General features: G+C 37.3%; 1 protein-coding gene across 2 annotated transcripts in view; it reads left to right on the top strand.

Annotated features, from left to right (window-relative positions):
* Positions 1 to 16,065, top strand: part of LOC145984092 (exocyst complex component 3-like) — a 164,549-nt gene that overhangs the window by 104,695 nt on the left and 43,789 nt on the right. For both annotated transcript variants that reach the window (XM_083117498.1, XM_083117497.1), the window contains exons 6-7: positions 1,450 to 1,605; positions 15,630 to 15,755. In XM_083117498.1, the coding sequence (XP_082973624.1) occupies positions 1,450 to 1,605; positions 15,630 to 15,755 (282 nt within the window). The remainder of the gene's footprint in view (positions 1 to 1,449; positions 1,606 to 15,629; positions 15,756 to 16,065) is intronic.

Below are 16,065 nucleotides of genomic sequence, written 5' to 3'. Positions count from 1 at the left end.
ATTTTTGGGAAGTTCTACGTCCCTGATTAGGTCATTTAATTCGGCCTTTGTTATCTTGTGGTTTACATGATTCTTGTTGGTGAAACCAGATGGTAAGAGACCTGTAGGAATGGCAAGACGAAGATGGAGAGATAACATTGAGATGGACCTACAAGAAATCTGTATGGATGTAAAAGATTGGATTGATCTTGCCCTGGATAGGGACAGATGGAAGGCTTGTATTGCTGCAGCCATAAACCTTCAGGTTTAAGAAGGCTAGAGAGTTAGTTAGTTTGATATCTTACGGGGTTGGCTAGCAGCCAGAGGTTGTGAAATACTTCCCTGAATACATGACATGTCAGAATGGAGTTCTGTTGTTGGGATGACACATTGCCAAACAACCACCAGTGTTGCCATGTTGCTGTATATACTGCATATATGAAATCTAACAATACTCTAGAAACACTGTACAGCTGAATGCAAACTGGCCAATGTTGAGGGGATCTGAAACAGCAGAGGATGGCATGATACACTGGAATGCAACATGCCAGACCATCAGCAGTGTTGACATATATACTCAAGTTGAGCTGGGTCCCTTGAATGTGCCCCCTCTCCCACACCCCCTTCTGTTATGGCAAAATGAGAGCCAATCAAACTTTTTAATGTCATTTCCGTGTTCAGCATCCTCAGATTAGTAAAGATTGAATACGTTCATTTCAGTAACAAAATGTGTGCTGAACAGTGTAATTAAATCCATCTTTTCCACACAATACTGTTCCAAAAGTAATTAAAATTTGTGCATTTTGCATAATTAGACTTTGGAAAAGTATTGGTAATACAAGGTGGCACAAAAGTCATCACCTGAATTTCTTAGCCTATAGCTTGGGTTTTAAATTAAACATATGGAATATAAAATTATGGATACTTGTAAGTTTTATGTCCTAAATTTTTAAAGATAACATCCAATAAATGATCACCATTCGAATTGATGCAAATTTGGGCTCTCTTTATTCTTCAGGAAATGTTTTCAATTTCATGCTGAATATTGTCCTTTAGTTGCTGTAATGTCTCTGGCTTATTCACATAAACCAATGAGTTCAAATATCCCCAAAGGAAAAAATCTGGAGCGGTAAATTTGGGGGACCTGGCTGGCCATGGCAAATCACCAAAACGGGATATTACTCTGCCCAGAAAAGTGTCACAATTTTTCCACATAACTGACAAAACACTACTGATATAAACAACAAGATGTCAAAATAAAGGTCAGTTCAAATAGGATGATGATTTTGCACCACCCTTTATAAGTAAAACGATTGATATTAGTTATCAAATATGAACTGGTATGAGTTATACTGATACGTGGGTCTCAGCTTAGCTCTAGGGTTGACTAAACTCTAGTGTTAACTGTTTGCATATGTTTTTGTGAATCCTTAAATATTTGTCACAGTGAAATATTGTTTCTTCTATTAGCGACAGAAGCAAAGCGGATTCCTTCCTCCAGGGAGACCCAAGAGATGGAAAGAGAAAGCATTAGAAGTACTGGAGAAATCCGTTGCCCAGCGGATTGAAGGAACTCAGGTGGATGAGCGGTCAGACAACAAAATGTGGCTTGTGAGATACTTAGAGGTGTGTGATAATTTATTCAACATTTACTTTTTGAACAAACAACAAGAAAATCGGAATGTACTTTCGTACTGTTCATAGTTAACCTCACCAACATTTCAGCCTTGCTTAACACTTAACATGTGACATATACAGTGGAACCCTGATTTTACATTCCCAGATTTTACATTTTCCCGTATTATACATTCAGTCCTGATGGTCCCAACATATAGTAAAATGTTGTAAAATTTTCCTCAGTTTTACGTTTTTACAGTTTACAGTTTACATTTTTCCTGAAAAAATGTAAAATGTTGAACCTTGATTTTACGTTCCCAGATTATGTTTTCCCACTTAATACATTTAGCCATCCCCACTAGGGATGGCCAAACGGATCCGGATCCGAAAAATCCGGATCCGTTCGGATCTGGATCTGGATCCAAAAGTTACGGATCTGGATCCGGATCCCAAAATTCCGGATCTGGATCCAGATCCGATAGTTCCGGATCCGGGTCCGAAAGTTTCGGATCTCAATCCCATTATAATATTACCACACCTTAAAAGGTATTATGATCTTCGATTACAAAGAAATTTTTCATTAGTTAGTCCTACAATAATTTTTTTCAAGTGTTGTTCCTAAAATACTTTGCTACGCATCGGCTAACACACACGTGCACAAAAATAATCTTATTTGTTTAACATAAAATGTCAGAGGTGATTTTGTAAATGCCATTGAAACGAATATGTATTCATTCGAATGTATTGGAAATGGAAACAAACATGAATGTGAGACATTCCATTCCAGGATGAAACCTATAACAAATTTAAGTGAGCATTTGACTCCTGTGTCCCCCTCCGATTTCCATGAAACTTGGCAGGTCTATAGTGAGGCCCAAAGGAAGAAATAGTGTTTTTTTTTTGTTTCAGCTTAAAAACGGTTTGAGGGGGCAAAACCCACTCAAATGTCAAGATGAGGACAAATTTAAGTGGGCATTTGACCCCTGTGTCCCCCTCCGATTTCCATGAAACTTGGCAGGTGTGTGTATAAACGGACCCAAATGAAGAAATACGTGTTTTTTTTTGTTTCGGCTAAAAAACTGTTTTAGGGGGCAACCCCCTCAAATGTCAAGATGAGGACAAATTGAAGTGGGGATCTGACCCCTGTGTCCCCCTCCGATATCCATGAAACTTGGCAGGTGTATAAAGGGACCCAAAGGAAGAAATACGTGTTTTTTTTTGTTTCGGCTAAAAAAACTGTTTTAGGGGCAAACCCCCTCAAATGTCAAAATGAGGACAAATTTAAGTGGGCATTTGACCCCTGTGTCTCCCTCCGATTTTCATGAAACTTCGCAGGTGTATAGAGGGTCCCAAAGGAAGAAATACGTGTTTTTTGTTTCGGCTAAAAAACTGTTTTAGGGTGCAAAACCCGCCTCAAATGTCAAGACGAGGACAAATTGACGTGGGGATCATCTGACCTCTTTGTCCCCCCTCCGATTTCCATGAAATTTGACAGGTGTATAGAGAGGCTCTATGCCCCCTGTTTCTTCCTATGCCATATTTACGTAGTTTCGCGGTCAGATCCCCACTTCAATTTCTCCTCATCTTGACATTTGAGGGGGGGTTGCCCCCTAAAAGAGTTTTTTAGCTGAAACACAAAAACACGTATTTCTTCCTTTGGGCCCCTCTATACACCTGCCAAGTTTCATGGAAATCGGAGGCGGAGACTTAGACCTCCCTTGTAAGTGTATTAATTAATTACAAATCGCGCACGCGCACACACACACTATATATATATATATGTATATTAGCAGGTAACAATATGTTATAAACACATTCTTACTTTCCAAAGAAGCGCATGTGGGATGGCAAAAGGGATCCGGATCCAGAAGTACCAGATCCGGATCCGAAAGTTTTGGATCCGGATCCGAAAGTACCGGATCCGAAAGTTCGGGATCCGGATCTGAAAATTCCGGATCCGCGGATCCGGATCCGAAAAATTTTAGGATCCCCGGAACCAACCGGATCCGGATTTCGGATACGCCAGGATCCGGATCTGGCTATCCCTAATCCACACCCCAGCAAGAGGCTGTGTTAAATAATAGGATGTTCACCTCAATCTTAAGTTTGCCCTAACTCCTGTTTCCCGCTTTATACATTTTCCAAGAAGCGTCAATGTCATAAAATTTGTCAGAAGGCTCTTCTGCTGGCCACACAACTTCTCCCCCCTTTTCCATGCTTTCACAACTGTTTCATTCACCACATGACTTGTCAGAGGAGGGAGGGAAGAGGCATGGTTGAAGTGAAAGGGGAAGGACAAGTTGCATTTGTTACACTTCCCTTGATGGACCGGAAGGGAAAAAAGCATTTCCTGCAATTCCCATCAAGATGAAATCGGCCGATCCTTCTGCCTTACAATTGGAGAACAAGTGCACTGTTGCTAAACTGATCCTCCATAAATGCTGCTTTCCTTAGAGTTTGGACACAATGTAAGTGTGTGACTGAGTTGTCTTTGTTGACCCTTTCCCCTTCACAAAATGGCAAGTGGAAAAATTGACAACAGGTCTCAGATCACCATTTGTTTCTTTACCGAGTCATTTACAGAATCCTTCTTACTTGACTGGGGAGAGGACTTGTTTGTGAAAACTTTTCCATTCTTCTTATCTGCTGCGTTGGCAATGCAAAACATTAAGAATGGTTTGCCAACATCAGAATGAAGCTGAAAATGCACAAGCTATAATGATAATTATTTTCTATAGGAGATATTTTACTCACTGATGGAAAAATATTCTTGTCAAAACAATTGTTGAGGGAGGGTGTGTCTGCCCTCTTCATGCCTCCTCTGGTATCATCACTAGTCTTGCGGTTACTAGTGTTTCAGCCCATATTTTCTTTCTCATGTGCACCAATTAACATAGGGGTGAAAAACTATTGTCCCGCCTCCTTTCTTTTGATGTCACTCCTGGATATGTAACTTCAATGAACACAGCATGCTTAAAAAAAAAAAAAAAGAAACCTCATCCACACTAGCTCACACCTGCCACTGGTGTGCATGGCTATGCAATAATTGCATGATTCAGCTTATCTTTTTCTTTCTTTCTTTAATGCCAATATTTGCATCGGAAATCTTGTTCACATGTCCTTAGCATTGACAGCATGGAAAAGCATAAGGCAGTCATCCTTTTTTCTTTCTTTCTTCAACTTAGACCAGGGATTAGCACACTTCTGATAAAACTTGTTCAACAACTGTATTGGCACCAAGGACCTTCTCCTCCACCACCTGTTTCTCAAACTTGCTTTTTTCTCTTAGGAATATTGTTAACTTATTTTTGACACATTATATCCCCCAAAAGTTGATTGTGTAGTACATGGCCGTCGCCAGAAATTTTCCTGGGAGGGGGTTGAATCGAAGATGTCGAGGACACCCCCTCCCCTCAAAAATATTGTGATACAGACCAGTGGCATAATTGCAGAAGTTTGTCAAGGAGGGTTCATTTTTAAAATTATTGCATTATCGGTAGTTTAAATTATTGTTATTATTATTATTAATACTAGTAGTAGCAGTAGCAGTGTTAGTTTAGTTTATTTTAGCATCCAATAAGTTTATTATATGAATAATATAGTATAATTGTTACAACCAATATTACATAATAGTTACACATTAGTAGCAGTAGCAGCAGTAAACTTGCTTCAGAACTTCGGAATGTGTGAAAGTTACACATTAACAGAGTTTCAGTGTTGCAAATTATGAAAGTGTCGTACCAAATTCGATATCTCAAGACCATTTTTAAACAATGATGCACAATGAGGTGAAATAAAGTGCTTTGTTTATAAATTGCATAAATTGAAAAAAAGTAGGTGGAAATTTCCATGGGGGGTCAACCCCTGCCGACGCCCATGGTGTAGTCGTTTCTTACTCACACTTGAGTGTCACCCCCTCCTTTTCTGCTTTTTACTTTTGCTGCATTTTATGTCTTTTATAGGGCTCAGCCGATACCGATACTGGAGGTATCGGTGTGTATCGGTTGATATTTTTGAACTGATACTAGCCGTTAGGTGCGCCCAAAGCCAATTGTCTTTTTCCATTTCAAAGTTTCGTTCACCTTTTCCAACTTACCTTTGGTTTTGAAAAAAATGAAAAATAGTTGTGTTGTGCATTTGTTAAATGAACCTGTACTCAAGTTTCTGGAAACAGAAAGTGCGTGACACAAGGATCTGTATGCAGATAAGACCCCCGGTCAAGTATCTTGCAAATCAAGCATAACGTGAAATTATCCCCACAAGAGTTTGCTTCTTTCTCTTCGAAGTCTACCAGGCTTTGTTCGTACAGATGCGGTCTCGTGTAACAATAACCCCAATGAGGTCCCGAAAGCCAACGATGCACCTGTTGGTAATCCTTCCACTTTCTTTGGTGTTTGCGGACATCCCTCTCTTTATTAACCTCCCTCAGTCAAAAAGGTCATCGCCCATGAAAGTGGTGGACGTGTTTCAGACAAAGTACATAGCATTTTCCTGGAAATTCAAATACCTGGGCTAATCACCCTTTTCCTTTCCAACTTTAGACTTTCGTTTGTCTTGACTGGGTTTCAGCAGGCGTGTTTCGGCACAAGGAGTGCGGCAGGGGAATAATTTTCTTTGAACGACAGATGACGGCTGTTAGTTTCTGGAAAGTGTAGTGATGGGTTTGGATTTCCTCCATGCCAAGCGATAGAACTATGCATTTAATTTTTCTTAGAAATCATTTGCTGAAATTATATTGAAAGCAAAGTCACTTCGGAATATCACTGTACTGAAGTCAATCACCTGATATAGAAGCAAGAGACTGGTAAGTTTCCATTCTCCCCTTACGTTTTGTTTACTAATTATTATTCTCTCTGCTAAAGGACAAATAAGAGACTAGATTGGTTTCACATTACAGCTTTACTGTTAGTTTTAGACGTCATGTCTGGGGCTGGTAAATTGCCAATTATTCTTGTGTTCACAGATGATTTAATGTTAGTTTGGGAAGAGTGATCCTTTAGTTTTAGAGGAGATTGAAGAGGCATGATCTCATTTTTCAACATTGGAGGAGAGGAGGAGGATGACCACAGGATTGCCTTGCTCTTAGCTTCACTTAATATTTCTCTAATATTTGAAATATCTGATCGATTGTCACCTAAAGAAAAATGTAAAGTTGAGATGCCTCGTTGCAACAGAGCATCGTTTGGTGGGTTAATTTATTCATTACCCATCATCAGAAATGCATACGTATAAAATATAATAATAATATTTAAACGGACACACACACACAATTTATTTTTTTATATATATTTTATACATATATATATATATATATATATATATATATATATATATATATATATATAAATAAATTGTGTGTGTGTGGGTATAATATAACCTTTGTTATTTTAAATTTGGAATTATACAAGTATATCGGTATTGGTGAGAGTATCGGTATCAGTTCAAAGTGGTATCAGCTCAGCCCTAGTTTTTTTTATTTACAGGCCCTTGAATAACGTAAAATTGGGGTTTCACTGTACATGATCTTGGACACCTCTCCCTGGTCTGAATCCACTCTGTGTCTCCTCTAATTTATCCTGTTTCTTATCTTAGTCTGTTTTCCAGAATTCTTAAATATATTTTACTAGGTGCACTGAGTATGGAGAACCTCTGTGATTTTTGCATTTTCCATTATCTTCTTTTTTATATATGGGTATATACATTACTTCTTTCATTTTCACTTGATTCTTGGAAGTAATTTTTTCCATCTTTTCATTATTTCTCCAGAATTTGTTAATAATTTCTTATTTTCATCAAAGAGCAGTCTTTATATTTCGTCATGTTGTTTAGAACTTTGTAGAAAGTTTTTGATTTTCTTTACGGTTTTGCTCCATATTTCTTTCAAATTGCTTCCACATTTCTTTCTTTGCCTCTTGAACCACTTTCTTCACTTTATGCCTTTGTGTTCTATATTCCTTGAATGCCTCCAGGCAGGGCCGTATCAAGGTTTGTGGAGACCCCTGGTCAAAATGTTTTGTGGGGCCCCCCCATTTTTTAATTATTTTTTTACTCTGAGCTTTATTAGCTCAATATGTTAACCACCAATTTTCAGCAGTTGAAATGGTAGACCTGATTTTAGAATCAGTAGTCATTCACAATCGAACATATCACAGATAGGTTTGCAGGGAGAATAGCGCCGTAAAGTTAAGTTACAGGATGAAAATTGTAGCGCTATAGCAGCAGTAAAATTCTGCATCTAAATGTCTACAGTATATTATGAAGAGTGAACACCGTAATTACAATATACAATATATAGTAAATACTAAGGGGGTTCAGACGGAAACAGAGAACTGAGCAGTAGACTGTACTTACGTACATAATTTATTATAAATGATATTATTTACAATTAAGAGTAAATATGTCACTACATATGCATGGTTCATCTACTGTACAATTACCGAAAGTTCATTATGGGAATTGTAGTAACTACACCTTCTTCAAGAAAATTCCCAAAGGCTTAACACTTATATAGTAGACACACTTTTCTTGCCTTTTTCGCTGAAAATTCATCTACTATACCACGATTTTTAGAACCTGTCCCATTTCCCACGCTAGTGATTGCTCGACAGTTTCGGTGCCAATGAAAAATTAGGAAAAGTCGTCTGCTGGGCAGCGAGGAGCGAATGGAAGAAGATAGGCACTTAAGTAGATGCTGTTGCCACGTTGTGGTCTAACTCACGTGTTTTGTTTGTGTCTTGTTGAATGAGCTTGTTTTGTAAGTGATTAGTGATTAGTGTGTGTTTTAAAGTATCTAGGATGGAATTTATTCTGCTGATATTTGTTTGTGTCATTTTTGTGTTTAGTATCATCTTAGCTGGAACATTCAGGAAAGGAAATTGTGTTTATTTGTGCATTTCAGCATATTTTATTCACAGCCTGGCTTCGGCTTTCCCCAGCACGGAGTTTGTGCGGTCTGCAGCGGCAACGCCATGTGGTTTCTGCTAGAAAAGCCAGCGATCAGCTAGCGCGGGAAGCGGGACAGGTTGTAACAAATGTGGTATATATCATCAAAGTCCAATTCATGAAGAAGTTCATATTCAATGCTTAATAAACAAAGATTGGATTTTACAATCAGATCCAAAGATAAAATACTGAGATGTTGCATTTGGTCCCATCATATACAAGAGTACTTTTAGGCAAGAATCTTTCGTGTCATATAAAATGCCTTAATTGTATTGCTTTCTTTTCCTAAGCCATTATTGAGTGGAATAATATCGCCGACTTACTATTCAGTGCATAATACACCATAAAAAGTACACTCATTATCAACTCGCTGGATATAGCTCTATGTATAAATACTACACGCAACACGATTTCCATGTGAAGAGTGTGAGTACCTTTGTGCTAAAATGAGAAAATGAACCACGGCAAGAAACTGAGATAAGATATGTCTGTATTTATGGGCAGCTACAACCTTATTTAAATCCAAAGATTTTGCAAGCTCTTTCTCAAAGGACAGAATAGATAGACCACTCAACCACTCGTTACCAATTTGATTATGAAGGCAACACTTGATTTGCCATAAGCAACAGTTGATGGGTATGCAAATTTCAATAATACAAAGCTTATAAAGATTGTAAAAGGCAATTTTAAATATTTCAACCATTGCAAGGTTGAAGGGTCTTTCTGTCTCATGGTGTGCCATAACTCTAAACTGTCCAAATCACAACAGTTGGGAGGGGTGAAAGATTGTAGCTTTTCGTGCTTTAGAAAAGGGACATTTACATTAAAGAAGACATCAAATAAACAATACCATCCTTGAATAGAAAGTGTGTTAATGATACCAATTTCTCTGCCATGAAATATATTACGTTTTGTTGTTCAACGACTGGAATTCAGAGCTTAGGGCTAAAAATGGGGAGGATGCGAGAAATACCGACCACAGGAGGTGCCACTCTCGAGGAACAAACCTATTTTTCCTGCAAATTCACCTCAAATAATTCAATAATACATTGACATAAAGCAATGAATATAGTTGCAACTCTTGAACTGGGTATTTTGATTGGAGAAAATGACTGCTGAAGATTATAATTTTATTTTAAAATATAGTATGCATAAATACTGCTCAGAATTGGATCAATAGTTTTAGATGTGCTTTAAAGATTAATTCTCCTGCATGGAATTAAAACTGGCCACTATTAACGTACTGTAGAGTTATTTTCGAATCCCACAAATGATAATTAACATGTAGCACTAGGAGTGCGAGCAATAAAATTGCTCAAGCATGCTGATTTTCGGACTCTATTGCAATGATTAGTTGATTGGATTTGTATTAAGGTTCACTGTATGCACAGAGGATAATCAGACTACAGCTAATAGTAGAATCTGAACCACATAATAATATGTTACCTCCACTGGGGATCGAACCCAGGACCGCTTGATATCAAGGTAGGAGTTTTATCGCTAGACTAACGGGGCTGGGAGCCCAATTTTAATCTTTACAATTTTTGGCATTTAAGAATTAGGTACTTTTTGTACTCTTGTTATTTGTTTATGAAAAACACTAAAAATAAATGAAAAGCTCAATATGCTGACTAAGGCAGAAATTTATTTTATTATAAAACATAAATGGTGTTATAAAAATAAATGTCTGATGAAGGGACCATGTGTTCTGAAATGTCACAATGAAAAACACTGTTTTTATGCTTGTAATAACTGTAGACTACAAGAGAAATATTTCTACGATGCAAGCAATGAGATACATATTTACACCGGGTTTTCTGCACTAAACTAATCCTGTAGGCTATCACTGGGTTCATAAATTTATGTTAGCATTTATCTAAATAAATGCAATTTCATTATTTTTTTAAAAAAATGTTAATTTGCTGAAAAATCTGAGAACTGATTTTCAACAATAAATAGCAACTCTTAAACAATTTGTGGGATCATTTGTTGGTGTTTGACTGGTTGTAAAACAGTTGCTTTGTGAGGTACAGCAGAAGCAGGGCATTTTTATTGGAAAACCTCTTGCACATGTGTAAGAATGAGTAGTAAAATACTCTTCAGCATCAAGAGTTCTATTTCAGCACAAAATCTTGATTTACGATTTTTCACGTAAATGTATAGCCAGTACTTAGACACATGTTGCATGCGACTGTTGACAATAATTCGACCTGCTAGTGTTGTCATATATGGAGATATGTCCCAAAAATGGCACTTTTCACTCAACCCATAAAATCGCCAGTCAAAAATTCATCAAATGTTGCACACGACCATTATTTGTCGCAAATGACAGACTGACATGGCATCAGTCATCAAATGTCTAATTATGACCCTTCGATCATTTCTTACATATTTTCTTACTCAGAAGTTCATTTCTGGAAAAAAATGAATGCTGCTTTCAGTCAGTTATTAATTTATATAATTTTCTGTATGGAGTGAACTGAATTTTAAGCATTGAAAAATATCTCAATGGATGAGGCTTTATAATGCAAAAAACCCGGTGTAAATATCTCTTACGGTTTTCATGATATACATTTCCAAAGTTTGGGTTGTGCGACTTTTGAAACACACTGTATATGATGCTGAGCATCACGGTATTCAAAACATCCCTAAATTATTTGAGAAAGCAGGAAATGGGGTGTTGGGGGCAAAGGGTAAGAAATTGTTACTGACACTATGGAATATTCACAACGTTGATAAAAGAAAAAATATAATTTGCTAACTTACGCTCTACTGCAATTTGAACTTAGAATCTTCAAAATTTCATACATATTACAGCAAAAAGATCACAGTCGCCAGGCTGAAATTTTTAGTCGCCATGGCAACCTGGCGACTGGTATTTTTCGAGCAATACTCACAACCACTGACGTCATGTCAGCAGATTTTGTAGCAACTATGGTGACTCATGATTGGACTTAGTATCAAATGATCAGTGGCCACTGTTATCCAGGCATATCTGCAGCTAACCCCCTTCCCCCTAGATTTTAGAACACATCCTAATAAAGTAACCTTGCAATCTAACCAAACTAGAAAATGTACTTGAACATTGTACTTTCCCCAATAGAAGTTTTATAATGTAAAATGTAAACTTCTACTTTTTAACTTTTCGCTCGAAATGCATATACCGTACTACAAAAAATCTAGGGGCTAAAGGGGGGCTGAGACCTGTTTTGGGGGGCTTCAGCCCCCCCAACCCCCCTGTAGTGGCATTCCTGGTCAGCATAGAAGTCAAGCCTCTCCATTTTTTCCTGGTCTTCCACCACTCTTTTCTTTCTACGGTATTCCAATCTTGTCCTCTTCTCCTAACACTATCCACCATGTGCTCTTTCCACCAACATCTTGGTCTCCCCCTTGTCCTTATTCCCACTCCTTGTGCATTGTAAGCTCTTACTGTAGTCTTTCTGCATCCATCCTCTACATGTGTCACAAACCATCTCATCTGTGCCTGATCTATCCTGTCCTGACGCTTCACTACACTCACTGTGTGTCGTATCTCCTCATTCCTTATTCTATCCCTTCTAGTCTTCCCCAATATACTCTTTAAAAATTTTGTCTCCACTGCCTGCAAATTTCTTTTGTCTCTCTCTGTCATTGTCCAAGTCTCTGCTCTGTACGTAATTATTGGCACATAGTATGTGTTACATGTTACCTTCTTGCATTTCATAGGTACATCCCTGTTCCATATTAATCTTCAAACACATCTTCTTCCCTCCTTATATATTCTTCCACTTCTCTCACTTATGCTTCCTAGATATTTGAAGCTCCTCACTACCCTCAACTCTTCCGTGTCCATCTTTATTCTTGGTTCATTTCTGGCTCTGTTTCTTGTTGTTATTAGCACCTTGCTCTTTTCTGCACTGAATTTCAGTACTGCTCTTCTGATAGTCACTATAAAAGCTGCTTTCTCTAGGGTTTGAACTAGGGATGGACGATATTGGAAATTTGATATCAAGATATATCTTCCAGAAAATATTGTCACAGACGATATGATTTGATATATTTTCCGTATCATGATATCTACGATAACATTGTCTCCACGATAATAGCGCCAAAATATTGTGAGGATGTATCGCCGACACGATACATATTGCCAAAATATTGTGACAATATATCATCTAGTTGATATCGCCTGGACGATAATTTTTCAATTCGCCATATATCGTCCATATATCGTCTGGACGATATATTGCCCAACACTAGTTTTAACACATTCTAAAAATGTGACTGATGTGTCTTTGTTCTCCCTCCTCCACAAAAACATATGTGGACAATTGAGAGCATGGATAATCAGTATTCACACTTCTTTACAGACACTTTTACGTAATCCTTTCTTCTTGTTTGCTGGGAAAAAAGTAAGATGAATTTGCCAATCCCAGTTATCCTATACTGGTTTAGGAACCAGTGAAAAAAAAAAAGGTCACCAATCTCCCCTCACAAGAGCTTATTAATCTGCAACTGCTGTGCACGGCTATGCAATAATTTTTTTTAAATGCAACTATCTGTATAGGAAATGCTCTTGTATGCTCTTGTATCCATTACAATGATCATTCCCCCTTTCTTTCTGCAACTTGGTTCGGGAATAAGCATGCTGCTGATTAAAAAAATTAATGCTGTGGTTCAGCTTCTCATCTTCAACAAGTGCTTTATATATAAAATGCGCAGGACCTTCTATTCTGCTGCCTGTTCATTGGTGCCAGTCTGTTTGGAGGAGGCTGCTACTGGCACCAGTGTTATGTCTGGCTGCTCCAAAGCAGTTGCTTGCCGACACGGTTCTGTATTGTTTCCAACTCTGGCATTGATATCTCCTAAGATAATAACTTATTTATCTATGTTTCCAATATGTCTTTGTAGTATTTCATAAAACTGATCTTTGTTGTTTGGAGTTTCGTTTTCATTATATTATTACTAAAGTTAGTTCTTCTTTCTGTTCAAAAATGTCTATGGTCATTATTCTCTCATTTATAAATTTCCATACCTTGATATTTTCCTTTCTGTCCTTACGTATCATACATGCCACTCTTGTTCTTGCTCTTTCTGTAGAATAGTAGAAAGTTTTCATCAAGTTTTTCAGTCCCATTAACTTTATCTTTCTTCTTTGTTTCTGTGAGGGCCAGGTATTTCACTTTTGTTTCCTTAATCTCTCTCACTAGTTCATATTCTTTCCCATTTAGACCTCTTACATTCCAATTACAACATTCAGTGAACCACATCCTCATCAATTTGTCATCATCATGATCTGTCCAGCTTTTTGTTTTTGTCTTCTTTCAATCATTGTGGCTTCAAATGTGCAGTGGATTGTCCTACAACAGTCTAACTCAGTGGAGGGGCTGCCTCCTTTCTGCTCTTGTGTTTACGGAGTGAGGTAATATCTCTCACTCCAACCATCCTCTTTTCCTCATCCAGGCTTGAGACTGTCAACGGTGGAGTTAAATTGATTAATTCTGCTGTCCTGAAACGTGTCCAGTTTTTGTACCTAAAATTGTTTTACTTAAATTTAATACAAGACTTTGGGAAAATAGAGCTCTTTAATTTAATTAATTCACAAGCAAAGTGTAAATTATTCTATGAACAACATTCTAGACAGATATACTTACTGGTGTTATAACCATGAATATTGGAGAAATCATGGTGGATATATGGTAAAGTTTCTTGAAGTTAGGAGCAAGGTTTGGCATGATTATCATATTTAAGCTATGACCTTGTTTAAGCTATGAGTATTGACTTGCTTATTGTTGTACAAGAATGAGAGGAACAGTTTTCAGTTTTGTTTAAATAAATTCCTCTGAAGAGCTCTATTTGGAGTCAAATTGAGATATCTCCTCTTCTAATCCTTAGCAGTAAGGTGGAATCATGTATCTCCAATTAACTGACTTTTTTAAGAGTCAGATATATTCCTAAGAATACATTATTTCCTCTCTCCTGTAAATTTGATAAATTGGAGTTACATCCCTCTGGTTCTCGCACACAATATTTATTTTGCATGATGTACTAATGCAATCAGAAATATCTGGTATATTATAAAAGGTAAATTATTATTTGCAGGTTATACTACTTGAAAGTTAAGTTTACTTTCAAGAATTGCTTCTGGAAAATTATTTGGTGACTAAAAATTGTTCAATAGTTCAATTTGTGTGCTTGACTGAGTTTGTCTACTCTGTGGTAATTAAAGGATTGGGTTTGAGTGCATAGTTTTAATGCAGTACTACAGAAAATCATGATGTGTGAACATGTTGGAGCGGCAGTTTGTATTCGGAAGGTGCAGGCCTCAATAAGAGTTTGTAAAAAACTATTTGTGAGAAATGGATGGTACTTGAAGGAAGGCAGGTTCATCATAAAGATGCTGTATATGAATAAAGAGAAGGAGATGCTTTGGTTGGTTTAAAATGGAAACAGGATCATCTCTGTGGCTGCATGTCTTCTAAGTGGTCGACTTTTAATCTCACCATGGAGGGTTTCATATTATAGTCCTGGCCTTGTGTGAGTGTTCCTTGTGAGTATTTATTCATCAATTTCATCTAATTATTCCACTTCATCCTCCTGGTTAGCCAAAAGTGACAAAAAATAAGATGTGTTTTGTCAACAGGAGTCCAACAAGAATTGTACTTATCAATCACAATTTTTATTATGTGTACAGGGTATCGTTATCATCACCTATGCATTATTGGTGGAACGTATGGTCACATAAATGAAAGTGAGAACCTACTTGTTTCTTTTGAGGATGACCACCTGTGTACTTTGAAATATCACCCAGTGTATAATCCACCAATATTATACATACATCTTCCTCCACTGCAATTGTAAACACACATGGTATCATTTTGTAGGAGTGTTTTCACTTTGTGCATTTTGACCGTTTCTGTTGTTATAGCTAATCTTTCTTCATTTTACATTTATATAATGCTTTCTAATGCTCACTTGATGGTTTCAGTGTTTGTTAACTGTATTATCACCAATCATAATATGTAGTTAATGTGGAATATTCAAATGCTCTATTCTTCACAGGTGCAATGCTAAACAAAAGTATTACAAATGTACTTCTTTTTCCTTTTCAGCTTACAAGGTTATTGATCCTAGAAGACCTACGTGTAGTAAAAACTTTATGTGCACCATGCTTTCCACCCAGTTATGATATTGTAAATCAGTTTGTTAAGATGTACCATAATTGCTTATCTCGTCATGTAAGTATATTATTTACTAATGTCTGGGGTGCAAGGGGGTGACCCTTTCTGAAGACACCCAAATGTCAATCTCTCTACCATATAGTGCACTTGAACCTCATTTTGCAGACTAACAAGGCTCTGGCATCTAGACCAAGTCACTATAATCCTCTATGGCACTTGTGTTGTTCCCTGTCTCCATGTGTTTGTGATTGTTCTTGCACTAATTTCATCTTACCACATGTCATCCTCATCTTTGTGGTTAGCCAAAAGTGGCATAAAAGCAAAGTAAAATAAAACACATTAGTCAGTCATCATTTACTAATGCCTA

The sequence above is a fragment of the Lepisma saccharinum genome, chromosome 2, assembly GCF_977018435.1.
Source record: "Lepisma saccharinum chromosome 2, izLepSacc3.1, whole genome shotgun sequence".
NCBI classification, from domain to species: Eukaryota; Metazoa; Arthropoda; class Insecta; order Zygentoma; family Lepismatidae; genus Lepisma; species Lepisma saccharinum.
This window is presented reverse-complemented; position numbering and strand designations above follow the sequence as displayed.